Here is a 27,500-nt window from a genome sequence, read left to right on the forward strand (position 1 = left end):
TCGTTATCTGTCGTTAGCTCCAGACTATAATGTGTTGTGGAGGTGGGGGGGGCAGCTCTGAACTCATCTGTCATCAGTGATTTCTAAACGAAACTCAACGAAACAAAATGTTCGTTCAACTGAGACAAAAACAAAAACAGTTTTGGTTTTCACTCTCGGGAGATTTTCATCTTGTTGCTTTGTGTTGTAAGAAGCTGCATTGTTCTCTGTGCTGACGCAAACAACACATACCCACAACTTATGAAACCATTCAGGCTCCGAGACTCCCACAGAGGACACACACACACACACGGACACACACACACACTCAGACTCACAAGAAGAGGTCAAATCAAAGACATGATTTCTCAATGCACAGCAGCACAAACATCCCACATGTGGTGAATCCTTCCTGTTATTCAAACTAATCCAGATTTAGCGACAGTTATAATATGATCCTGTTAATCTGGTTCTTCATATCTCTGCTCTGCTGAAAACAAGAGCGATAAAATAAAACCTATTGAAATATTTAAAGCAACACTATGAAACTGTTACTGAGCAACAGCGCCCTCTGCAGCCACACGTGGTTCAGACACGTTGAGTGGAGCAGCCAATCACGTGAATCACTCGTCTGTCACGTGACCTAATCAGCTCCGTTTACTCTGTTCGACCGAAGTGAACTTTAGCTTCAGCTTGTTTGTTTTGTAAAACAGGTCAGAGGGAACTAGCTTCACCTGAAGCATCACGTTAGCCTGAGTTATCCAACGTAACGAATATAACGCTTAAAGAAACTCGTCCTACCTGCGAGAGCTTTAATTCGTGAGCGTTCGAACAGACGGGCCGAGCTGTTCTCGTTGTCCCAGTCCTCGGCGTCCCAGCGGTTGTTGACGCCGTCGCTGTACTGCTGCTGGATCTCCATGTGGTCGAACTCCGCCGCTACCGACGTCATCTTGACCTCGACGCGACTCCACCCCCACCACCGCTGCTGCTGCTGCTCCCGCTTCCTCCGAGTCCGTCCACCTGCTGCCTGCTGCCGTTGGCGACGGGACCCTCCAACACACCCTCACACACACGCTCAGACCGGCTCTGATAGGCTGGTCGAGAGGACCGTCCAAAACCTGCAGAGACACAAACAGAGGACGAGACATTTACATACAAATCTCATTTTAACAGTTTTCTGTTTCGTCGACTCTCAGTGATGGACAACACCTCTTCACCTCCTGCCATTCTCCAGAAATGAGGCCAGAACCTCCTGGACACAGACGCTGCCACGTTACGCCGATGACATGATCTAGTCTCAGCTGTCAATCATCACGTCTCAGCTGTTTTGATGAAACCAAACTTTAAAATGTTTTCACTACAAGAAAACTACGATAAGAGAAAAGTTTGTTTCACTTCATGTTTGGTTGTTTTCAGTTGTGAAGCTTCTTTAATGAACTGAAACACAACTTCAATCTTTTATTTCTCTCTCTCTTTGATTAATCCGTATTTATTCTGTCACACGTCTTATTATTAATCATATTTATCAGGTGATGATAAAAACAAACTGAAAGATGTCATGTGACCCTGACTCTGCTCTGTGATTGGCTGCAGACTGTAAACAGCCTCCACAGCTGAACCAACTTCTGCCCATAACACAGAGGACGGCGCCCCCCTCTGGTGACAGCACGTCACTACATCCCCTGAGACAATAATAAAAACACACAAGCACATGTCAGAGTTGTGAGGCGTTCAGGGACCAACTCTTCAGATCTTAGTGTTCAGGCTGCAACTCACAGTTGATTTAAATCCTGCCGGTAGAAAACTTCACTTGGATGTGAAACATCAAAAAGGTTTTAAAGATAAAGTGACGACATCTGAAACGAGGAGCTGATGTTTCCTGCAGCTCAACAAGAAAAGTGCAGGAACAACTTCCTCTCAAAACGCAGCAGGAAAACCCTCGGTCACATCAGAACGAGCAGTCGAGCTTCTGCTGTTTCTGTTTGTTTCCTGCAGCGTTTTAAAACTCGTGATATTGATTTTATTTAAAGTGCAGATGAGGCGTTTGCTGTCACTGACGGAGTCGGGACAAACTGAGCATGTAAAGCGGAGAACAGAGAGTCAGCACAGTGAGCGGATCCTCAGGTCAGCAAACGTCACAATGACTCGACAGTAAAACGCCGCAGCAGCAGCTCAGAGAGGCTGAACTCCGCAGACGGCTGCAGCGGTCAGGTCACATGACACAGAGTCACATGACACAGAGTCACATGACACTGTCACGCAGACTTTCATCTTGTTCATATAAACTAATCTATTCATCTTGTTACAACAGCCTGACTCAGATCTGTTCAGTGATTGGTCAGTGCTGCTGTCCCATGACGACCCGTCCCCTTTAATTCAAACATCACATCACGCAGTCTCTTCTGGCGCCGCCCACTGACGTGTAATCTGACCAATGAGAAGGTTTCTGCAGAGCAAAAACAGTTTCTAAGATACACACTGATGCTGTGTGTGTGTGTGTGTGTGTGTGTGTGTGTGTGTGTGTGTGTGTGTGTGTGTTGCTGCCACCCACTTGCAGCTCAACAACCAGTCAGGCTGGAGCTGCTGCTTGTGTTGCTACGCTAAAAATATGCTACCACTGAGACCCTGCGTGTGTGTGTGTGTGTGTTGCCTGAGTGAAGTTAACACAATGTGCACTCATGCAGAAGCGATAAAGCATGTGAACACATAGACACACACACACACCAGCCACGGAGTCATGACAACACACACAGTTTCGCGCACGCATGCACGCACACACGCTCGCACACACACACGCTCGCACACACACACACACACACTTTTTGAGAAAGTATGTCAGGGCAGCAAAATGAGTGAGAAGGGTGAGAGAGATTCAGAAGAACTGGAGGAGAGAGAGAGAGAGAGAGAGGAGAAACTTTACCGTTCAATAAAATCTTTTGTATTAGAACAGAAACTTGTATTTTCATTATTGATCATTGATTTTTAAATGAATGTTGAGTTTTAAAACTATAAACCAGAGACGAGCAGAACATCTGGAACTACAAAATATATTTCAGTTGCTCATTTCTCTCTTTTCTGATAAGTATTAAACCTGTTTTTGATTTTTCAGTGCTTCTATGTCCCATCTGCTAACATGGGAGAGGCAGGGTTTATGACCAATACTGCAGCCAGCCACCAGGGGGCGAACATTTACGATTTTTAAAAACCTTGTTTATAAAAAACTGATTGATGGACGCTTTAAGACATGAGACTATGATGTCATCAGTGGACTGGACGAAGGGCGAGAGAGCATGGAGAGAGAGAGAGAGGGCGAAATGAGTGGTTACTGTGCGTGTGTGTGTGTGTGTGTGTGTGTGTGTGTGTGTTGTATTTATAGGTAGAAGGGGGAGAATGTCGAGATAAGGGAGAGAGGAAGTGATGACAACAGCTGACGACAGGAAGGACAGAAATAGAGAGAAGAAGAGATTACGACTCCACCAACATTTAAAATATCAGTAAAGTGACTGAGAGAAAATATTTATATTATTTTTAACTTCTAAAACCTGTTTCCTACATTTCCCACAATGCAACTTAACTGCAGAGGCGCCCACGCCCGACAGTGACCATGAAGGCAGCACTCACGTCTTTTGACCGTTGGATGATTATTTTCTCTCGCCCACGTCCTCCACCCACCTGCATCTCCCAGCATCCTTCACTACACTCAGCTCTTAGTGAAGCTCGCTCGCTCTCTCGCTCTCTCTCTCTCTCCCCTCAGCTCAATGCAAACATTAATATTAAAGCTGCAGCCATTTCTCCAGTTATCAACCCTGACTGATCAATAATTGTTTTTAGCCTCAGATATAAAAAGAATCTGTTTATTTCACATTAACTGGAATTAAGAGATTGTAGAAAGTTGTATTCATAGTTTTTATGAACTGATCTGACAGAAGAGACTTTTGAAACTGTCACTTTGGACGTTTCAGTTTTTTAAAATTTGAAATGTAGAATAAATAATGATCAGTTATCACAGTTAGGAACATTTCTTAAAGTGGTCCTGTGTGAATTCTCATGCTAACAGACTGAAGCTGAAGCTAATTAACATAAGTTTGGCTGAGGTATAAACATATAATTATCACTTGTGGTGAATGATTCTCTCTCTCTTTCTTTTTCTCTCTCTCTCTCTGCATCTACATCACATTGTCATGTCATGACCACACGTCTCCATGGCAACTGCTGTCCCAGCAATCATTGTGTCGGAGCCCACTCGTCAGGCTCCCGTCAGTCGAACAAAAGACGCTCGGCTGGAGCCTCAGAGGAGAGAAAAACTTTCACTGACGCCGAATCACAGCGGCTTCACAGCGAGGAGCTGAAGAGACGCTGCAGCGGAGGAAACAAGAAGAAACTCATCTGTTCATTTTAGAAAGTATGAGATCTTCACTGTGAGACAAAATCTACAAACTCTGAGGTTCAAGTTTGACTTTTGGACTCAGGCTAAAAGAGACTAGATGGAAACAAGGTTCTATGAACTGTTGTGTATCTGGAATAAAACCTCTGTGAGCCTTCGTTTGTTTAATTGTGGATAATCGTGTTTGGTATTTAAGAGCCACTAGATACGTGAGTTGTTGTGAGATGTTCAGGCTCGTGTACAGAAGAAAAACCGATGAATCTCCGTCTGCGTGAACTTGATTCTCTGTATTTTTAGTCGTATTCACAGTTGAACAATTCAAGTATCAATTGTTCACCATGGCAACAAAAAGCTGCCATCTACTGACATGTGTGGGATTCAAACTCCTACGCAGGACGAGCCGTGTGCACGCCGCCGATAGCACGCTCGTACTGAGCTCTCCAAGAACTACAGCCGCCACTTCACACTGACACTTCACTGTGACACACACACACACACACACACACTTTGAGTTTCAGTGCCTTGCTCAAACACACGTTGACATTTGTGCCTGATGAGATTTGAACCATCAACCAAACCCTACGAGTCAAACATCAGCTGCAGCTTCATCAGATTTAAACAGAACGAAAAACACACACAGCTCAGCTCAAGGTCACCTCAACCTCCAGAGTGTTCTTTAACACACACACACACACACACACAGGTGAGTATATTTAGGGTGTGTGTGTGTGTGTGTGTGTGTGTGTGTGAGAGCAGTGTTATGTAGGCCACACAGATCCATGTAGGGCAGCAGCAGTTATCTGACCCGACACCATCAAACTCAAATGGCATCAAGCACGTCGGCGTCAGCAGGAAGGAGCTCGGGACGCTCCCGTCCACCGACGCCTCCACCGCCACCGTCCCAGCACAGGTCTGAGGACAGGACGTACAGGAAGTAAGAGACGGAGCAGGGACAGAATCTGAGGCTCCTGTTTCCTCGTGTCGCAGTGCAGATGTCGGGTTTTTCACAATGACCCAAAAACACACATCTCGGTGAAGTGCGACGACATAAACCTGATTTTAAATGTGTGACTGTTCATGAAAACTTTAGTAAAAACACGTCACAGTGAGACAACAACGACCTGGAATGTCCCATCTGCTAACATGGAGGAGGAGGGTTTATGACCTCTACTGCAGCCAGACACCAGGGGGCGATCCAGATGACACGTCGTCCATCTTTATTTAAAATGTATTTAAAATGTACTAAACTTTGGGACGCTCAGTGTCTGCGAGTGTCTGACTTCCTGTCGAATCGTCCGTGTTCTGACAACCTTCAGTGAACATGTCAGACGTGTGATCGTCGTCCTGCGTCACATTAATTGTGACAAAGTGAGTTCGCTCTCTTCCTGTGTAATTATGAGACGCTCTTTTCTTCTCCTCGCTGCAGCTGACGGAGCTTTGTTCTGCTCGGAGCTTCACAGCTGGGAACCAGAGACGACTGTGATTCCACCGATGATTCACTCTGTTGACGATTCTCCTCGACAGGAAACATTAAAGCTACAGGTTGTAAATCTAAAACATTACCACAGCGTTAACTCGTCTCCGCATCAACACGAGAAGGTCAACTGCTAATATGGTTTGTGGTTTCCATGGTTACACTGTCAATTAATAAGCCAATGGGCCGAACACACAACCACACACACACACACACACACACACACACACAGCTTTTCTCACTGACGTTTTCTCATGTTGCATTAAAATTTAAAAACTGACGAAATGACAGCTATCTAAAATTAATCCATAGCATCTCTATCGCCCCCTGGTGTCTGGCTGCACTATCGTTTATAAACCCCACCTCCTCCTCCATGTTAGCAGACGGGACATGTCGTCCAAACCTACAGACGAGCAGAGGGACGAGGCAGCGCTCGGGCCTGCGGCACTGATCAATGACCGGAGTCGACAACGACACAGAAATAAAACCCTGATCCAGAATCAGAGCTCTCAGGTTCCGACAGAAAATCTGATCCTGACGATAGAAAGACGAGAAATATTTGCATCTGCGTGGTTGTTGAGTTCAATGAGAGAAAGTTGTGTAACTTATCAGTGCCTGAGGTGAAAGACACATCTGAACACACAACCACAACATGAATAGATCCAGTGTGAGTCTGAGATGAATCTGAAAGAGTCATCACAGCTTCCAGCTGCTGCTGCAGAGCTGCTTCTATTCCAAGTGTATTAATACTGAACGTTTCATTTCACCGACACACTGATGTTCACTGGACCCAGAACAAGAGACCACACAAGAGAAGAAGAGGAGATGTTCCTCAGACTGACTCTGGAGTTTGTAGAAAGATGGACGTGATGTGAGAATTTGATCCAATTAGACAATTTTTCAACTCTGGTCAGTTTAAAGCTCCGGTGTGTGAGATTCAGGTGAAAGGATCTATTGTCAGAAATCTTATGTAGAATAATCCTCATGAGGTTTTCACTCGTTCATTTCATCTAAATATTGAATTGTAGTTTTCTTTACCCCAGAAAAGGCCATTTATATTTAAATACTTTATATTTAAATACTTTATATTTACATGGAGGGGACCCTCTCTACGGAGGCCGCCATGTTTTCTACATTAGTCCAGACTCAACAAACTAAAACCTTTTGAGTTTTTATGACGACTGAAGCTGCCACAGGTTCTTCTTCATGTTTGGAAGGAGAGGGGGAGGGGAGGGGTGTTCAGCTGCAACACGACACTTCACCACTAGATGTCACTAAACTCTACACACTGCACCTTTAAGTCCAAATGAGAGTTTGTGCCAAATATAAAGAAAGACGTTCTTCAGACACCACATTCAAAGAGAGGGACGGACAAACAGTAAAAACAAAGAGCTTCATGTCATCAGATTGTTGATTCTCCTCCAGATAATAAACCAAAGCTCGGTGACTCTGCTGGTCACAGATCAGTGTGGACGCACGCTCCCTGTGAATCCTCCGCACCATAACTGTGCACACGTCAGATCAGTGAAACAGACTCAGGAGCTGGAAGCTTAAAGTTCATCTAACATCCAGTTCGACTCAACGTTTGTTTTCACACATTAAACTCCTGAGAGAGATCCGTGAACGTGAGCAGCTCACGACTCGACTCAGACTTTCAACTGGGTTCTTCCGTCAGTTTCCGGGGGCCTCTCTGCTCCGTCATGTGAGAGAGCGTCCAACACACACACCCAGAGACACACACACCCAGAGACACACACACCCAGAGACACACACACCCAGAGAAACACACACACACACACACACACACACACAACAAAAGGGAGGGAATAAAAGGCTGAAAGCAGAGGAATGTGTCAGCAGTCGGAGGAGATGAGATCACACATCCAGAACTGGCCGAAAAAAGAGGGCGTGCGAGTGCACCAGTGAATGCACAGACCGAGAGAGAGAGAGAGAGAGAGAGAGAGAGAGAGAGAGAGAAAGTGACAACGGAAAAATAAACCTGAGAGAAAACTCTGATTCCACCTGATGAGAAAACGATCTGCATCTGATCGTCAGGAACAAAACACAGTTTACACACCGAGTTCAGTCGAATCACATCCAGGTGCAAACGTGAAACTCTGGGTCATGTGACATTAGTCAGTTAATAAAGTCCAGATGTCACATGACGACCAGATGAAGACGAGAGACGATGAAACTGTGACGGTGAAACGAGCTCACACACGACTGTACGTGAGGATTTACTGCTCTGTGTGTGTGTGTGTGTGTGTGTGTGTGTGTGTGTGTGTGTGTGTGGACAGATGCAGCCCTCAGCAGCTCATTGACCTCTGACCCTGTCTCGGGGGAGTCTCACCCTAATGAAGCATTCTGGGAAATGTAAAGTTAATCGTCGTCTCACTTACACTCGTGTCACAGACGTCTCTGATTCAAATGTTTAGAGGACGACGATGACGTCGTTACAAATATAAGACGTTTCTGATATTTACACAAAGATTCTTATTAAATTATTGTTCAAGACAAACAAGTAGCTGAGGTTTGATATTTTACAGTTTAACCATAAAGTTTATCATAAAATAAAACAAACATCCTCAGGTCTGTTCTGTTTTTTATCAGAAAACACAAACTGTTCTATATTTTAGTGTAAAATGTTTTTTTACTAAAGGTTCGTTTGTGATCTGCTCATCGTTCTCGTCACTGATCCAGAATCAGACAACATCACGTTTCAGTCGCGGTCGATTTATCTGAGTCGATCGAACAAACCAAAGAGAAGATTCCGAGCCGACGAGGGCGGCGGCTTCTCGCCATCAATAAGTCATGTGGTCACATTAGTTCACTCAGGCAGGTTGTTTTTCTTCAGAGACTCTGAGACAAAGGATCCAGACTCGGAGACACTGAAGCTGCTGAGACCGAGGAGCTTCTCATGTTTGAGACATGAAACAATTCAAGAGAGCCGAACGTTATTTCATTTAACGATGAGGTCAGACACTGAATTAGACGAGAAGATAGAATCTGGATTCATTTGGAGAAATGCAGATATTTAAACCTCGAGGACGTCGAGGACTCGTCACCAGCTTCGTCTGCGACTGAGGAACATGTGACTCGTGACAGGAGGTTTTTTAAAAGGGTCTAAATTAAACACGTGACTGATTTAAATTATTGATAATTAGCGGAAGAATCTACTAAACTTAGGTCGTGGTGAGATCCTTCACATGTTCCCTGTAGTTTGCTACACGTGTGTCGTCGTGACTTTTACGTGTCGTACTTTATTGATACAACAGCTCGTTACGTGTGAGCGCTGCAGAGCCGTGGTGCGTTCACAGTCGCAGAGTGTGGAGTATTTTTGTGAATCCATATTTGATAACTTTACCATGAATAAATCATCTGTTCATGTGAGTGTGCTCACACGTGTGTGTGTGTGTGTGATGCATGGTCTCACACACACACACACACACACACACTCTTTACTTAAGTCCACCTAATGTTCCTTTACATTTACACACACACGCAGACACACAAACCAATATCTGATCTATGGTGTAAATACAGCTCTGGAGGCACTTAGCACTTAACAACACACTCACACACACACGGAGCACTCAGGACCCTCATTGATAATTAATAGGTGGTATTGCAGCTACATGCTTAACAGTATAGTGTGTGTGTGTGTGTGTGTGTGTGTGTGTGTGTGTGAGTGTGTGTCCGCCCTCCATTAGTAACAGTCGAGGACACACGGCATCCTTTGTTCAACCAGGAAATAAAGATGTCAGCATTGCATCAGCACGAGACCACACACACACACACAAACACATTTATGGCAACCCATAAAACTCAGATGGCTTCCACTCCTGTTCCATAACACACACACACACACACACACACGAGCTCGTCGTCCCTGTCGTCCATCTTTATTGACAGTGTGTGTTGTTACCAGAGAGACAACTTAAAGAATCCTGAACAGTGAAGTCTGTAACGCAGAAGATGACCGGCCGTACGACACATCTGGAAACTACGCAACTCTTCACAAAGTGTTTAAATCTTAATTGAGGTCAAAGACGAAACTTGAATCTCAGTTTTAATCAGATTTCACTGGTGAGTTTGTTTCCTGGTACCAGTCGTTGATTCGTATGATCCTCGTCCTGTTAGAATGAAATAACCTCTCGAGGGGATAGAGCTGCGTGTGAGGATGTTACTGAGAATCTGTGGAATCCTTAAACATCGAATTCATCTGTCGTTCTCTCGAACGTCTAGCGCTGCATCGTGTGAGGAAACATCCAAAGAATTCAGTTTCCTCACGTAAACACTGATAAGCAGACATGTTGGCGTGTCGAACCTCGGTCTGACTCCGTGTTCAGCGTGAGAGGAACACGCTACAGAGGAAATCTGCTCCTGCCACAGGCCGTCACGATTCATTTCACCGGTCGACCCGGAGTTATCGTCCCAAGTCCTGGATCATTTGGAGAAACGAAGGGGAACCAGACCTCAGTGGATACAGACTTTAAACCTTAAAATGTCTCCTCCTCCTCCTCTTCCTCACCCTCTTCCTCACCCTGTGTCTCCCCCTCGTTCCCAGTACAAACTCTCCCACTGCTTTCCTGCCATTATGCAGCTGAAGCCAAAAGCAGCCTCCCCGCCTGGCTGCTCCCTCCTGTTCAAACAAACAGCCGATCCGCTCCACACATGAAGGAGACGCACTTTGCTGCCCGCTGGCTTTTATTTAGCAGAAAATGCAGATGAACAAACTTTGAAGGTTTTAAGTGGAAACCTCCGAGATCTTTATTTGGAAAAGTTTATTTGTTCTAATAAAGTCTCGACAGATCTCTAGGAAGAATATGAAGACGAGCAGCGTTCACAATATCTGGGCTTCACATCAAGTCCACGAGAAAACATTGAAGACACATCGTCCCCCAGCTCTGAAACATTGTCCCCAGCTCTGAAACATCGTCCCCAGCTCTGAAACATCGTCCCCAGCTCTGAAACATCGTCCCCAGCTCTGGAACATCGTCCCCAGCTCTGAAACATTGTCCCAGCTCTGAAACATCGTCCCCAGCTCTGAAACATTGTCCCAGCTCTGAAACATTGTCCCCAGCTCTGGAACATTGTCCCAGCTCTGAAACATTGTCCCAGCTCTGGAACATTGTCCCCAGCTCTGAAACATCGTCCCCAGCTCTGGAACATTGTCCCCAGCTCTGAAACATCGTCCCCAGCTCTGAAACATTGTCCCAGCTCTGAAACATCGTCCCCAGCTCTGAAACATTTCCCCCAGCTCTGAAACATTGTCCCCAGCTCTGCTTCTCATGTGTTTACTCCTCTGTGTGTGTATTTGTACTCAATAACTGTAAAATACAAGCATGGAGCTTCACTGAACTCTGTGTGAAGATGTCTCGAGGCTTCACGTCCACTTGAGTCACTTTTAGAGCTGATTGGTCAAAAGGTCAAAGGTCAACAACAAATCTTAAGTCTGAAGAGACTTTTCCAAGATGCAGACGATCGAGACAATCTACAGCTGATATCGATCAGGAAATGATTCCCCATCATGTGATCCGTGACGTCATGAAGAAGTCATGTCCCGCCTCCTGCTGCACACCGACACACACACACCGACACACACACACACACACACACACACACACACACACACACACACACACACACACACACACACACACACACACACACACACACACACACACACACACACACACACACACACACACACACACACACACACCAGTGGAGTGCAGCAGCCAAATGACTCCAGGACAAATGTGATCTTCTCAGATAAGCAGCGGAGTTATTCCCTCGTATCATTTGTAAATGGTCTCAGTGTCTGAGCGAGCGGACAGATGGGCTGATTGTCGGTCCAGACGCCTGAGAACATTCGACACCGACAACAACACATTGACGCAGCGAGGGCCGAGAACGCAGCTCCGCTCTGATGCAATCAGACATTCTAATGAAGTTAAGCTCTAATTTGTCGGAGAGAGAGAGAGAGAGAGAGAGGGGGATGGAGGAGGAGAGAAAGAACCTTTTCTATCCTCTCATTACCGTCTGTTTCCAGTGGATCTGTGACCTTCACACACAAAGAGACAAATTAACGGGAGAACCTGAACTTTACATGAACCGGACTCATCTGGAAAACCCTCGATCCAGATCTGAGATCCTGTTTGTTTACTGTTGTGATGAAACGACACGATTCTACTGATTCCATATGTATTCTGACGTTTCTTGTGATTCTAGTATTGATGGAATTTATCGTAATTATTTTTTAAACGAGATCACAAAACCTGAATCTTAGGTAAATAGAGAAAAGACCAAAACAAACAAAAAGAACAGATTTCTTGTATTTTTTATATATTTCTGTGTTTTCCTGATGAATGTTGAAAATAAATAAAATTTAAGTAAATTGTTGTTCAAGAATCTTGGGTCTCATTTCTTTTATTATTATTATTATTATAAAAATCAGACAGGAAATATAAACTGATTGTATCATCAACATTTAGCAAAATCATTAAAAGAACAGAAAGAAAATCATGTAGATATTAAAGATATGATTTGATCAATGTTGACCTCGATAAGAGGAAAATGTGGAAACAGTCAGATGTCAATAAATTAGCAGAATCTGATTTTAAATATTCACTGAGTGGGTGTCAGCTGTGAAAACACACACACACACAGACACACAACAGACACACAACCTTACAAGAGACGGACATTTTGCTGCCGAGGAAGAGTTTGAGGTGAATGGTGAAGAGGAGGAGGAGGAGGAGGAGGATGAAGATCCACTGGGAACAGATAACCTCCTTTTTTACTCTGCTTATCAGGACGAGAACATTATCTCAGTATCACACTGACCCGACGCTGAACAGAGCAAAACCAGAACAGACCAGAACCAACGTTCAGAAGAGCTGCAGGTGGAGGACAAAAGAGGAAATGATGGCGGAGGAACAGAACTACAGATGAACAAAGAAAAGGATGAAACACATTAGCAGGAGAGAAGATGGAGTGAAGGAATGTGAGAAACACGCGATCAGACAGAGACAAAGAGGAACGAAGCACTCGAGATAAACGTCTGAGGTCAAGAGGACTCTTCAGAAATCTGTCTGTTCCGTCCGTCTCTCAGAGGAGACGAGTGTTTACTGAAGTGACGTCATTCTGAAGAAACTTGTCATTAAACGTCCCCGTGAACATAAACCAGCTGAAACTGACACGTGAAGAACAGAACTTCAGTCTGGAGTCATGAGACTAAAGTTTAGGAAGAATTCACTTGTGGTCGTTCGTGTTAACGAGACGAGTTCCTCACGTCTGTCAATCCTGTTTTCATGAACTGAAGTTGTGACATGTCCCTGACATGTCCCTGACATGTCCCTGACATGTCCCTGACATGTCCCTGACATGTCCCTGACATGTCCCTGACATGTCCCTGACATGTGGACGAGCTTTAAACAACAACACTGATTTATACGTCATGTCCCGCCTCCTGCTGCTCTACAGGCTCCGCCCCTCGTCTGAACGTCCCCACATGTTCCTGTTGTTGTGAACGAGTTGGACAATCCGCTGCTTCACGGGACAGACAGAAGAATGTCCAGTTCACTGTGTGAGGACGTTCTCTGGAGTTCACGGCTGTAAAATGTCCAGACTCCGACTCTGAGGCCTCTGGATTTAGTTTATACGCCGCCATTAATCCTGTGAGAGAGGAAGACGGGGGCCACTGCTGCTTTACAGAGTAGAGTGTGTGTGTGTGTGTGTGTGTGTGTGTGTGTGTGTGTGTGTGTGTGTGTGTGTGTGTTCTCTCTGGAGACTGGGTCTGTGGAGGAACTGCTTGTTCCCAAACTCTCCGATAGAAGCAGGACAGATCACGGAGGCGGAGGGTGGGGTGTCTGGTTGAGTGCCAAGAAAGGGGAGTTTGGGGGGGGGCAGAAAGAGAAAGAAAAAAAAAAGGGGGAGATTCGCTTCATCCCTGATCATCATCTCGTGTTCCCACCCTTTTTATCGTCCTCTCATCTGAAAACACCCCCCTCCCTCGTTCTCCCACTTCTTTTCCTTCCTCCTTTAATTTTCCTCTCTGTGCTCCACCCTTATTTCTCTCCTCCACCCTCTCTACGTCTTTTTTTACAAGTCCTCTCTGCATTCCACTCGTCCTTCTCCATCCTCTTCCTCTTCTAAATCAACCTTTTCCTTCCTCCCCCTCCTTCCTTCCTTTTTACTCGATTTTCCCTCGTCCTTTCACTCCCTTTCTTCCTACGTCACCAAGGACTCTGACCTCTGACCTTCTCAGTGACATCACTACTTTATAATGTTGACGTCCAGGATCCACTTCAGTACAGTTTCCTGATCGGGGGGGAATCAACATGTGGAAGTTCTTACTCACAGACTTCAGAACGAACCGTGACGAGATCCTCGGAGACTCGAACTGTTTTTAAACTGAGGGGGGCGATCAGCTGCAACGTGACACTTCACCACTAGATGTCACTACATTCTACACACTGAACCTTCATTGTGAGATAATGCACAACGCTAACAAACGTATTCAAATCAAACAACTTTCTAAATGTACAAAATGATGACGTGATGATATTTTAAAAGGTCAAAGGTCAAAGGTCAACGTCACAGTGACGTGCTAATGTTCGGCCAGAAGAGATGAGTGAACCATGTTTCCTGTAACTTCACTTGTTGGTGAAGTTAAAAACAACGAGACCTTTCATGAACACTCGATGATCAATGACTGCTTGAAGCTTCTCAGAACAACAAGCTGCAGCCCAACGATGACTGGAGCTGAGGTGGGATCTGGTTTTAATGTCGCCTCAGTTCGACTTGTTCTTTATTTGAGCTTGAAAAGAAAAAACGTGAATATCTAGAAAAAGATTTTCACTGTGAAAACGTTGAGTTTCTGTTTCTGTTCAACACGACAGCTTCAGTCCCAAAATACCACGACTGCCACACACACACTCACACACACACACACACACACACAGAAACACACACTGCACGCAAACACACGGCTCTGCACAGTCCAGATTGGAGGGTCGGCTGTGTCGTCATGGCGATCCATCCCATCATCTCCCCCTGGCCAGCTGCCAAACACTTTCTCTCTCTCTCCAGCTCACAATCCTGCCAGGCTCATGTTGCAGTGCATTGTGGGATGTCAGATCTAATCTATTCGACAGGCCGTGTGTGTGTGTGTGTGTGTGTGACCTCAGTATTAAAACATGATCAAACACATTCCTGAACAGGTTCAGATCCAGACGTTCACCTGTCGCACTGACTCACCTGTCTGCTCGTGGAGGGGGGGGCTGAGCAGACAGGATCATGGGTAATGTAGTGTTTGTCTGTTATTTTCATGATTCAGTAAAATTACGTAACAAATAAAATTGCAAACATCTTCTAGAGCTGCTTAGATTCAATTATTTATCGTCTTCAAACTAATTAAAAGTCCGTGAGAATCTCAGAGCTGATTGTTTCTGTTGATCGGGGGGGGGGGGGGGGGGGGACACGTCGCTGAGTTACTGTCCTGGTCAAGGACATGTAACCCATCCCCCCCCACGTCCAGTGTCAGCAAACCCATTTCCCAAGATGCCAAGTGTGTCAGCGGGTATTTGTGGGTCGGACTACGCTGGTGTAAAGCTCCTTAATATTCCCCTGCACACACACACACACACACACTCGTAATGTAATGCATGAGGTCATCAGGGTTGAGTTACAGCTCTGCCCTGGAGATGAGAGGGTGGAGGGCGATGATGTAACCCTCACTATCGTCATAGCAACGCAGTAAAGAAGCAGCTGAAGTCGCCGCTGCTGAAAATGAGATCTGAAATTTTCCAGGAATCCTCGTCTGCGATGAGCAAAATAATAAAAGTGTTGCTGCCGAGTTCTGCAGAGACGTTTATCTGGAGTCTGAGGAAATCACGACGGGCGGAAAGTATCTCAGCGCTGGACGTGCACGTCCTCACAAATTAATGCAAGATGTTAAAACAGCTGTGGACAATGGTGTCCGTCTGTCAGGAGGGGACATTAACATCAGCTATAGAGAACTGTCCACAGCTGAGAGGACGGAGACGGAGAGGAAGTCACTGCTTTCAGTCTAAGATATGATTTCATTTAATGGATCCAACATGAAGAGAATATTGATCCGGAGGCGTCGTTAAATCTGAACATGTGAAAAACCAACCTGCAGCTGTGAAGCGTAAACAAAGATGGAGGACGTGACAGCACAGACGCTCTGATATATAACGTTTGTTCGGTGAACTCCTCGTGCTCGTTCGTGTGACGGTTCTTTGAATGACATCACAGCCCCACCCTCTTTCGCTACACGTGACTGGCCGGACTTTCCGGGATGAAATATTGACGTGAGTTTGCTCTGACGAACGCTACACGACCAGAAATCACTCGTGGTCGACAGAGATTCACCTCGATGGACACAGACCTGGCGTCCTCATCTGCATTTCTGAATCTAGTCAAATCTTCTCTATCGCCCCCTGGTGACTATAGGTTATAAGCCCCGCCTCCTCCATGTTCGCAGATGGGACGTGAAAGTAGACGTTAAATAAACGTTTGTCAAAGAAGGTTTCTGAGACTGGTCGGAGTCTGACTGTAAATGATGTCATCGACACAAGATGCCAGACACTGGTCACCACGGTAACGATGCCGCTCCTCTCCGGTATCTAAACGTCCTTGAGGCCAGAATAAGTTTTTTAATTCAACAGATGAAGTCACAGATAGTTTGAGGACGTAGTTCTGGAGCAGGGCGGACTGACAGTTTACAGATCCACAGTCCAGATGCAGCGTTCCAGTTTCAGCTAATCACTCATTTCCTTTGTCTCTGGATGTCGACTCCACCCTCGCTGCTACAGCAACGCCCCAGGGAGTGCACACGATACAAAAACAGACAGACACACACACACACAGACACAGACACACACACACACATACGGACACACACACACACACACATATACAGACACAGACACAGACCAAAAGTCCCTGCGTTCGCAGAGCGTCACCATCGATTGAACCACGACAAAATCGATTTAGTGTGTTTTGACCTTTGAACCCCACCCCTTCCCATGATGCCATGCAGCTTGGGTGGGACTTTACTGTTAAAGCTCCTCCCCCTGAACTGTAAATTGGGTTTTTAACAGACAACCTCTGCCATTTCAGGACACACAACCACACACACAACCACACACGCACACAACCACACAACCACACACACACACTACAGATGGTTGTGTGTGCTCTGACCACATCTGGAGGCCTCAGACTGAACATTTCATTTATCAGGAATGTGGCTGTAATGTGTGTGTGTGTGTGTGTGTGTGTGTGTGTGTGTGTGTGTGTGTGTGTGTGTGTGTGTGTGTGTGTGTGTCAGAGAGAGAAACGCCTTTGGCTACAGTGAAATCAAATTAAATGAGAGTCCTGCTGAAGGTCAACGCAGAGTGTGTGTGTGTGTGTGTGTGTGTGTGTGTGTGTGTGTGTGTATAAAGTGAACATGTGTGGATAATGTCACATTATCTCAGTTCATCACACACAAATATTAAGTGAATGGACGTGAGAGGAGCCGTTAACACTCGTTCACTCCTCGTTTGTTTCAGACTCTGAAGCTGAACTTCAGCTGTGAACGTTCCTCAGACCAGAGGAGGAGTTCTGGGTCTGGATCAAACTGATCCTGGTTCTGTTGGTTCAGTGAAAACACTTAGTTCAACCAATCACAGGAAGTAGAGACACATTAAACCATAGAAGAAGAAGAAGAAGCTGCAGACTTCACCTCCGACAATAAAATTGTGCAATAAGAGTCCTGAACTACTGTGGAGTAATGTAGTACTGTGGAGTACTGTGGAGTACTGGAGTACTGTAGTACCGTGGAGTACTGTGGAGTACTGTGGAGTACTGTAGTACCGTGGAGTACTGTGGAGTACTGTGGAGTAATGTAGTACTGTGGAGTACTGTGGAGTACTGTGGAGTACTGTAGTACTGTGGAGTACTGTGGAGTACTGTAGTACTGTGGAGTACTGTGGAGTACTGTGGAGTACTGTAGTACTGTGGAGTACTGTGGAGTACTGTGGAGTACTGTAGTACTGTGGAGTACTGTGGAGTACTGTAGTACTGTGGAGTACTGTGGAGTACTGTGGAGTACTGTAGTACTGTGGAGTACTGTGCCTGAAGGTAATGATGCTGCTACTGATACCATCATGATGTTACCATGGCAACCACATCAACCTCTTCATTCATTTCCTCCGAACAGAAACACTACTGGTAAAGTACTGGTAAACAGTGTGTTCTCCGTCAGTGACCTTTAACCTGCTCTGTCTCTGCTCCGTCTCTTTCTGCTGCCTCGTCTGACAGGGACCAGACGATGAAGACAAACTCCTCCTCAGACGCTCGAATGAACCACGATGGTTAGAAACCCTCAGAGATCCAGTTCCCTCCTCACGTCACACTGATCTGAGGCCTGTTAGGAAACATCCATCACACTGTGCTCACGTGTTTTATTCCTCAGGTGTTTCTGCAGCTTGAACCTTTCAACAATTACATTAATCGTCTCATGAACACTCGACACTCGTCAGTGAAGAAATGAAAGATGAGATTTTTGTTCCCAGCTGCTCTGAACGCGTCACAGACGATTTATGTGAACAGAAGAGAAGGTTTCATGTGTGTTTGACCCCTGATGAGGTCAAACCCGTTCACCTCGCCGTGACATCTGGACCGCTGCAGAGACAGGAAGTCTTTCACTCTTTGTCTGCAGCAACGACGCCTGATGCTTTCTGTTGAAGGTGATGGTCGAATTCAACTCTCCTCTATATTTAGCTGAAGCTCTACTCCTCCTCCTCCTCCTCCCTCGCTCTTTCCCAACCTCCTCTCTGTCGCACTGTTCCACTTCCTGTCTGTTGGACATTTTCCAGAACATTCCTCCCTCCTCTTCCCCCCCCCCCGTCCAGGGAGGATGGTTCAGCTGGTGTGTCTCAGTCCTGTCCTCCTCACTCCTCTCCCCTTCACCTCCTGGACACTTACTCCTCCTCCTCCTCCTCTCGGTGTTCAACCCTCTGAACAGACAGTTCTACTCAGAGTAATTCATCAAACAAGTATCTGTTTACATTTCCTGCATTTATGTCTGTTTTCTTTTTTCTGTTTAATCTAATTTTCTTTTTCTTGTCCTCTTCGTCTCCTCCTCCACCGTCCTCTCTCCTCATCCCTCCTTCCCTCAGCTCTGCTCATATCTTCAACCCAAATCTTCCTGTTTCCTCTCTCTCACCTCCTCCTCCCTTTCTCTGGACCACCTCCCTTCATCCATCACCCTCTCCCTCGCCTCCCCTCTGATCCTCTGGGCCTCGGGATGAGGTTTTTTCCTCCTTCTCAGTATAATCCCCTCAAGCCTGAGACATGGAGGAGGGAGGAGGAAGCAAACCGAGCCATCGCCTTCACATTAAAACACCTCTGAGGAGAAAGGGAGCAAGGGAGCACAACAAAAGTGTTGAAAAAGAGAGGGAGGACGGAGTTTGAGGAGACGAGGAGTAAATGAGGGCAGAGAAACAGAAGAGGGAAAGAGAACGAGGAGGAAGGATTGAAATATTAAAGTAAGAGAGAGAAGGTAAGGAGAGGTGACTGCAGAGGAAGGAGGGAGTGATGAGGGTGTGAGGAAGGAGGGAGAGTCTGCAGTCAGAGAGGAGGAGGAAAAAGGACGAGAGGAGCTGACGACTGGCCTCGTTTTCTCCTCACCTCTCTGCTCTTAAAGGGACATTTCACCACATCTCTCTAACTTCACTACATTTCCCAGAGTTCTGTTCACCAGGAGACAAGTTTACCACAGAATTTTTAATTAGAAAAAAACTTTAACGAGTTCACTTTGACGAGAAACACAAACCAAACGTCTCCTTTGACTGAGACTCAGAGAAGCTGGAAGGAAAAGTGAAGCTGTTTAATTTAACCGTTTATTTCACTGAATGTCAAAAACAATGAATAGAGTTTTAAAACACACTGATTATGAATATTTATGTCAAATAAAGTTGTTAAATGTCAAAAATCATCTCAACACTTGGGAGAGTGTGACCTTTGACCTCATGACCACAGTTTAAAACTAAAATAATCATCCAGTGACGAACTACAAACTGTAAATAAAGATCTTCGGACGACTCCTCGTCCTCGTGCAGATTTGTCTTAACAGCAGAATTTATTCTCAACTTAAATTTAAAATGCATGCGGGGGGGGGGGGGGGGGGGGGGTGTTTCTGTTTCTGTGAGAATATGTTATATAATCTGTCGTCCTCCTCTTCTGCTGCAGAGCGCTGAGAAATAAAATACCAGGAGCAGTTTAATATTAGCCTGGTATTAAGACGATGAGGCTGAAAGCTCAGGACTGTGCACGTTATCTGAGACGCTGCAGCAGAGCCGATGATTTACAGCTCGTATCTCACTCTGCGTCACACCGGCCAGGCCGAGCCAAACTGCATCATCATCATCATCATCACCAGCGCCGCCGCCTCCGCCACCAGAACAGAGAAAATAATGCACCGCATTCATGTTTTCCGCAACAGGCATCAATCCACTTAAAACGCCCCTGCAGGTGATTTATGAGCAAAACATCCGAACCTGCTGACGGAGGAAGACTGAACTTCTGGAGATGACCTGAGCGAACGGACGAGATCGATTCCTTTTACTCATCATCAGTTTGAAAACGCCAGCTTCAGAGGGAACGACGTGTGAAACCAACAGCTCCTGAAAACTCCTCGTTCACATGTTTTCTAAAGATGCTGCGTTCAGTATTTTGTGTTCCTGCAGATTAAAACCACATTTCCCCGTAAAGACAACGACTTCCTGTCTTGTTCTCACGTGCGCCGTCTCTTTTTAAAGGCCCGTGAACAACTTACTGCAGATCTGAGCTTTGACCACGTCACCAAACGTCTTGTGGAAACGCCTGCAGGAAAGTACGGGTCCCTCTTTGTGCCAGAAAGGAAAAAGTCACACTCACAGTAGAATGTTGGAGAAAACTACGTTTAACGATAATATCTGAAGATGTTTAAGACTCAGGCTGAAACCGTCAACGTGTGGATCGACGCGCAGCGCGATCGCACAGGCAAGAGACTACACTGTCTGGGCCGAGGTGCATTGTGGGTAATGTAGGCAGCAGGTTTTCCAACAAAGAAGAATGTATAGAATAAAACATAATGATATGATGTAATTGCATCACTGTTGCTACGGTAACGCCCGTCATCCTGTCCATTTTCCAATTCTTTAGAGCTGCGTGAAACTTTATCGACAACTTGTGTCGAACAGCTACAAACACAAAACTGCAAATGTGCAAAGTCTTCTGAGTTTTTCCGCCTCTGAATCAGACGCTTTATAAAATCCGCTATTTGCACCAAACTGTAAAGAATCCAAGTCTGTAGGTTTTTCTCTTTTGTGTTTGTCGACGCTTGAATTAAAATCTTATTAAATCAGGTTAAGTTTCCACACGGCAGATTAATTATGAGACGATTTAAAAGTTAAATCAAAGATCGACCTTCACCCCCCCGCCTTCCTCCACCACTGTCCTTGAGTCTGAATCCCTGACCTTTGACCTCCCTGTGGGGGCAGGGTGTGAAATCTTTTTTTTTTTAAATCCACGACGTTCATCGTGTTTATCATCAAAGTTCTCTTACGACGGTTTGTTGACGACGTTGGAGCCACGTGACGACAACTCGACACCTTCCTGCGACGTCTCCAAGGCTCCGGCAACAAGTGGCCAAATGTTTCCCAGTTACTGCATCAAAGAAACGAGGGGATGGGTGGGGGAGGAGGAGAAGAGAGAGGGGGAGGTGGTGATAGGAGGAGAAGAGAGGTGAGAAAGAGGATAAAGAAGATATGTAGAGAAGGAGGAGGAGAAAGAAAAGAGAAATCAGGGAGGAAGGGATGAGGGAAAAAAACAGGAGGAAAAGGGAGAAGAAATGGAGAGAGCGAGGGAGGAGGAGGAGGAGGAGGAGGAGGAGAGCAGCAGCCCAGCCTGGATCTGATTACATAATTGCTCTACGGGATTTCAAACCGGGTCTGCGCCACAAAAAAAGAGTCTGAAAACTGCAGCGTTACACAAACTGCTGATTTTACACACAACAAGGAAATGTGCCTCATCACTGCAGAGGAGGTTCCACTGAGGAGAGAGGAGATCTAACTCCCTCTGAGAGGAGAGAGGAGATCTAACTCCCACTGAGGAGAGAGGAGATCTAACTCCCTCTGAGGAGAGAGGAGATCTAACTCCCACTGAGAGGAGAGAGGAGATCTAACTCCCTCTGAGAGGAGAGAGGAGATCTAACTCCCACTGAGAGGAGAGAGGAGATCTAACTCCCACTGAGAGGAGAGAGGAGATCTAACTCCCTCTGAGAGGAGATCTAACTCCCACTGAGAGGAGAGAGGAGATCTAACTCCCTCTGAGAGGAGAGAGGAGATCTAACTCCCACTGAGAGGAGAGAGGAGATCTAACTCCCTCTGAGAGGAGAGAGGAGATCTAACTCCCTCTGAGGAGAGAGGAGATCTAACTCCCACTGAGAGGAGAGAGGAGATCTAACTCCCTCTGAGAGGAGAGAGGAGATCTAACTCCCACTGAGGAGAGAGGAGATCTAACTCCCTCTGAGGAGAGAGGAGATCTAACTCCCACTGAGAGGAGAGAGGAGATCTAACTCCCTCTGAGAGGAGAGAGGAGATCTAACTCCCACTGAGAGGAGAGAGGAGATCTAACTCCCACTGAGAGGAGAGAGGAGATCTAACTCCCACTGAGAGGAGAGATTTCATCAAACTACAAGAAACTACAGAGACAGAGATCAGGATGAAATCAGGAGGAGAAGCTCTGAGGAACATTCTGGTGTTTCTGCTCCAGACTGAGGTCAGAGGAGACAACATCTACACAATCATCTACACAATCATTCACATTAATATCTACACAATCATCTACACAATCATCTACACAATCATCTACATAATCATCTACACAATCATCTACACAATCATCTACACAATCAGTCACATTAATAACTATCATCTACACAAACATTATATACTTGTACACAAACATTATATACTTGTACACAAACATCTTCCTCCTCTCAGTCTCCACCAGGGAGGAGAAGCTCAAACACTGAGTCCATCAAAACAACAGCAGCAGCAGCTCTGGCGCACACACACGCACACACACGCACAATGAAACAAACAAACACACACACACACACTCAGCTCAACAACACGATGGAGGGAGAGCGGGGTGAAGCTCAGGGACGCAGCCGACAGAGGAGCTCTCTGTCCGGGCTTCTCTCTGCGCTCAGAGCCGCTGCAGCTCCGGAACATCCACCCTCCGGTCTGCAGAGAAAACCCGGGATACCAGCCTCTAACCCGGGATACCAGCCTCTAACCCGGGATACCAGCCTCTAACCCGGGTCCTCAGCAGGACGTGGATGCTTCTCGACCCGCGGACACAATCAAACAAATCCGTGCACGCGCTTGACTGAAACCAAACCGCCCGGTTCGGTTCGGCTCAGCTCGGCTCCGGTCGGACCGGGTTCACACTCACCTGAAGGCCGACAGAAGCGCAGCAGGGTCCCGCTCGGAGTGGAGGACAGTGACCGTGCAGCTCGAGGAGAAAACACGGAGCAGAGGATCTTCAGACCAACCGACCTCCTCCTCCTCCTCCTCTTCATCACCCCGCCCTGCCAGGCTGCTCACACCGGGGCGCTCCATTCACACACCAGGCAGCAGCGGGGGGGCGGTGCTACACACACACACACACACACACACACACACACACACACACACACACACACACACACACACACACACACACACACACTCTCTCTCTCTCTACGATGAGTAGACAAATAAATTTTAAAGCAGCTGCTCAAAGTTTTTATTTGAACCCACAGATTAGATTTATTTTAGATTAAAATAATTCAAATGTAGTTGTAGATGTAAAATGTGTGTTTTATAAAATAAAACTGAAAAAAAGTATAAAAACAGTTTAGTTCTGACAAATGTTCAAACTCGTGATTTTAATGTGAAATTAATGATTCGAGTTATCATGACCATTATTTTATTGACTCATTTATAATAATGACATAACTTTATGTTGATGATGGATTTAATTGTTCATCAACAAACATTTGTTGAGATGGAGCAGACAGGTTCATGGTGACGGAGCTCCAGGAGCCTGTGGGGTCAAACTCACCATGGGGGAGAAGGAGTACTTTTTGCCTCGTCATCATTTCTTCTTCCTCCATCAGTACATTAATGCAAATTGAAAAAGTGACTTTGCAGATTCGGGCTCCTCATGCACGACAGTCTCCACCCCTCTGGGCTGCAGTGTGATGGATATGAAGCGCTCCCAGCTCCTCCACCGTGAGAGGCGGAGAATCAGATGGAGGGAGAGAGGGAGGAGGGGACGAGGGATGGATGGAAGAAAGAAGGAGAGATGAAGGAGGGAGGGATGACCCCACAGGTTCAGACCACCAGGTGAATCCTGTGTGACCATGTAGGTGAACTAACAACTGAGGGGGGGGGTTGGGGGGGGGAGGCCCCTGAAGAGCCTCAGACCGGCCCTGAACAAACATGATGCATCATCACGTTACTTTTTAAAAAGTTGCACTTGAACACAACAGAGAGGAAACTGACTATGATGCATTCAGGGTCTGAAGGACATCCAGCTGTCCAGTCGCACTTTGTGCATGTGTGTGTGTGCAGAATGTGACCAGGCCTTGAAATACTCTATATGCTCGGAGTCAGTGTGTGTGTGTGTGTGTGTGTGTGTGTGTGTGAGTGTGTGAGTGTGTGTGTGTGGGATTATCACTCAGATACCAGACACCATGTTGAAATGTCCGGCACAGTGCAGCCATATTTGTTTTGAAGCAGAGGAAGGTGAGGAGAAGGTCAAAGGTCGTCACGTGACCGACAGAGATGGGAACATTTCTCTGGTTTTTATTCGAACACATTTTAAACGTCCGTCGATCTTTTTAGCTTCGTGTCAGAAATAATCTCGTCCATGTTTTGTTTACGTTTAATCATCTACAAAGACACAAACTGGGCCGTGATTGGCTCCTGAGCAGTTGTGATGTCACAAAGGAAGAAAACACGATGTCGAGTGAAGTCGAACTTTAAAAAATCAGTTTGGTTCAACATGACATCACAGGAGTGTCGTGATCAAAGTATTTATAGTCTGACGGTGGGCGTTAACTTCCTGTTGTCACATGTCTGAGAGCGTTTCATTTAGAAAACATCAAATCTGAAGAAAAGAAGAAAAGATGAAAAGAAGAAAATATGAAAAGATGAAAAGAAGAAAAGATGAAAAGATGCAGTTTGTGTTAAATGTTTTTCTTAAACAGTAAAGTTGGACTCTGCTCCAACACGTTGCCTGGCAACAGCTGGCTATCATCAGCACCCACTCAGGTGTGTGTGTGTGTGTGTGTGTGTGTGTGTGTGTGTGTGTGTGTGTGTGTGTGTGTGTGTGTGTGTGTGTCATGATGAATAACACAAACTGTGTGGGCAGTTAAAGTGCCTGGCAGATTTTCAGAGAGAAAACAGATGGATGGAGCAGAGAAAGGGAGGAGGAGAGAGGACAGAGGAGAGGAAAGAGATGAGGAAGGAGAGACGAGGAAGGAGAGCAGAAAAGAGAAGGCAGCAACTTTTCTTTTCTCTCTCTCTCTCTCTCTCTCTTACACAAACACTCTCAGAGAGAGTAACGTTTCCATGGTGAACACTACAGGATGCCAAGCTGGTTGCTGGGAGAGGAAGAGGAGGAGGAAGAGGAGGAGGAAGAAGAGGAGAAGGAGGTCGAGGGATTTTTTTCCAGTGACTGAAGTGTGTGGGCGCTCTCTCTCTCTCTCTCTCTCTGCAGCATGTGTGTATTATTATATGTCTTATCCTCGTGATGGTCTCTGCAGCCGTGAACAGTGTGTGAACAGTTGTGCTGCAGCTGAGCTCGTCATGTAAACATCTATCATGAGATCATGTGATGATCTGATGCAGGAGAATTAAAACATGTCTGCTCTTTAAGTGTTTCTGGAGTCAGCTGTTGTTGTCTGAGAGGTGAAGACGTCCAGATGGATGAACTCTGTAAACCATCTGTGTTCAGATGTAGAGGTGAATCCTCAGGGTGAGTGATGCACCAGGTGAGTTTTCTCTGGAGTCGTGGAGGCTGGTGATCAAACGTGTGTTTGTATGGAAGCAGGAGAGAAACCTTTATTGACACCAGTGAGAAACAACAACCAGGGAATTTAGTGTGACACACAAAATGATTCCGATGTTTTATAAACTTGACTTTGTTCTTTGTTTCAGCAGGAAAGTGTCAGAATCAGGACGAAGCTTAAAGTCAACGTCGTGATGTTTGTTCAGAGTCAGAGCCGAGTTTAAAAATCACTCTGAACGTTCAAACAGCGTCTTCACACACACACACACACACACACACACACACACACGTTTGTGTTTTCTTATCAGAGACAATAACCCCCCCCCCACTCAGACGCTGTGAGGGTGGAGACGTGATATTGTTTAAATATTTGGACGACGTGCACGTTTTCAGACACTGACTGACTTCGTGTTGAACTCGCTGGTTCACATGAACGCTGGAAAACAGTTCAGACTTCCTCCTCACCTTCAGTCAGTCGACCAATCAGAGCGGAGGAGTTGGCGTGAGCATCAGTTTATGTTGTTCAGTTGATTTGAATGTGGAGGACGAAGAGAAAGACTCAGGTCAACCAGCTTCATCACCCCTCCTCCTCCTCCTCCTCCTCCTCCTCCTCCTCCTCAAACACACACACAGTTTGCATGACAGTGATGAAGGGTCAGCTGTCTGTCCAGTGTGTGTGTGTGTGTGTGTGTGTGTGTGTGTGTGTGTGTTATGTAAGTATGTCATTACAACTAACACCTCCGCCTCTTGTGTCCTGATTGTGTGTGTGAGTAATGTCTCAAGACGTGTTGGCATGACGACAAGGCGTTCTTCTCCTCCGAGAGCTGGTCTCTGAGAGAGCACACACACACACACACACACACACACACACACACACACACACACACACAGACACACACTCTCTCTCTCTCTCTCTGTTCCTGCTGTGTCAGGGTTTCGTTGGCAGCCGATCAGGAATTCCCTCGCTGTGATTTAATTGGATCACTGGCAGGTGATCGGGTCACATGATGTTATGTAACGACACCTGTCGGGGGGGGGGTGTTTACATCACACAGTGACATCAGTCCGTCGTCACATGTAGTTAATAGACACTGTGGCTTTAAGACGCCTCAGATGAACAATAAACTATAACTTGTGGACAAACAGTCGTTAATCTGTAAATGATTGAAATGAGTTTATATTAATTTAACAAACGTTCATCATGAGACAGAAACAACAGGTGAACCAGGTGAAGCTCGTTTGTTTATCGTCTCATCGTTGCTCTCGGGTCTGAACCCGTCAGGGCGCGTTTGGTTAGTTGGTCAGTAGCGAGTCTTGAAGCCGGAGAGCTCCAGCTTGTCGATGGTTCTCTGGTTGCTGAAGGAGGCTCTGGTGATACGACTGGACGGACTTCCTTCTTTACTCAGCCACACCTTCCTGTGGACGACACGACGAGAGGACAGAAGAAGAAACGTGAGCTCTCAGCCTCCGCACAGAAACCTTCTCTGACAAACATTTACTTAACTTCTACTTAGATTTTTTTCTCTGACAAACATTTAC

The 27,500-nt window shown here is 46.0% G+C and overlaps 2 protein-coding genes across 3 annotated transcripts in view; both read right to left on the minus strand.

Annotated features, from left to right (window-relative positions):
• Nucleotides 1-23,496, minus strand: part of LOC109644654 (spectrin beta chain, non-erythrocytic 1) — a 63,537-nt gene extending 40,041 nt beyond the window's left edge. The window contains exons 1-2 of the mRNA XM_069538201.1: nucleotides 23,358-23,496; nucleotides 781-1,097 (exon numbers count right to left, since the gene is read on the minus strand). Of these exons, the coding sequence (XP_069394302.1) occupies nucleotides 781-928 (148 nt within the window). The 5' untranslated portion in view covers nucleotides 929-1,097; nucleotides 23,358-23,496. The remainder of the gene's footprint in view (nucleotides 1-780; nucleotides 1,098-23,357) is intronic.
• A 3,620-nt stretch (nucleotides 23,497-27,116) lies between these two features.
• The window catches only part of LOC138413690 (acylphosphatase-2-like), a 4,915-nt gene continuing 4,531 nt past the window's right edge, over nucleotides 27,117-27,500 (minus strand). For both annotated transcript variants that reach the window (XM_069539094.1, XM_069539093.1), the window contains exon 4: nucleotides 27,117-27,377. In XM_069539094.1, coding sequence (XP_069395195.1) covers nucleotides 27,263-27,377 — 115 coding nt within the window. In that variant the 3' untranslated portion in view covers nucleotides 27,117-27,262. The remainder of the gene's footprint in view (nucleotides 27,378-27,500) is intronic.

This window comes from Paralichthys olivaceus, chromosome 14 (assembly GCF_024713975.1).
Source record: "Paralichthys olivaceus isolate ysfri-2021 chromosome 14, ASM2471397v2, whole genome shotgun sequence".
Taxonomy (NCBI): domain Eukaryota; kingdom Metazoa; phylum Chordata; class Actinopteri; order Pleuronectiformes; family Paralichthyidae; genus Paralichthys; species Paralichthys olivaceus.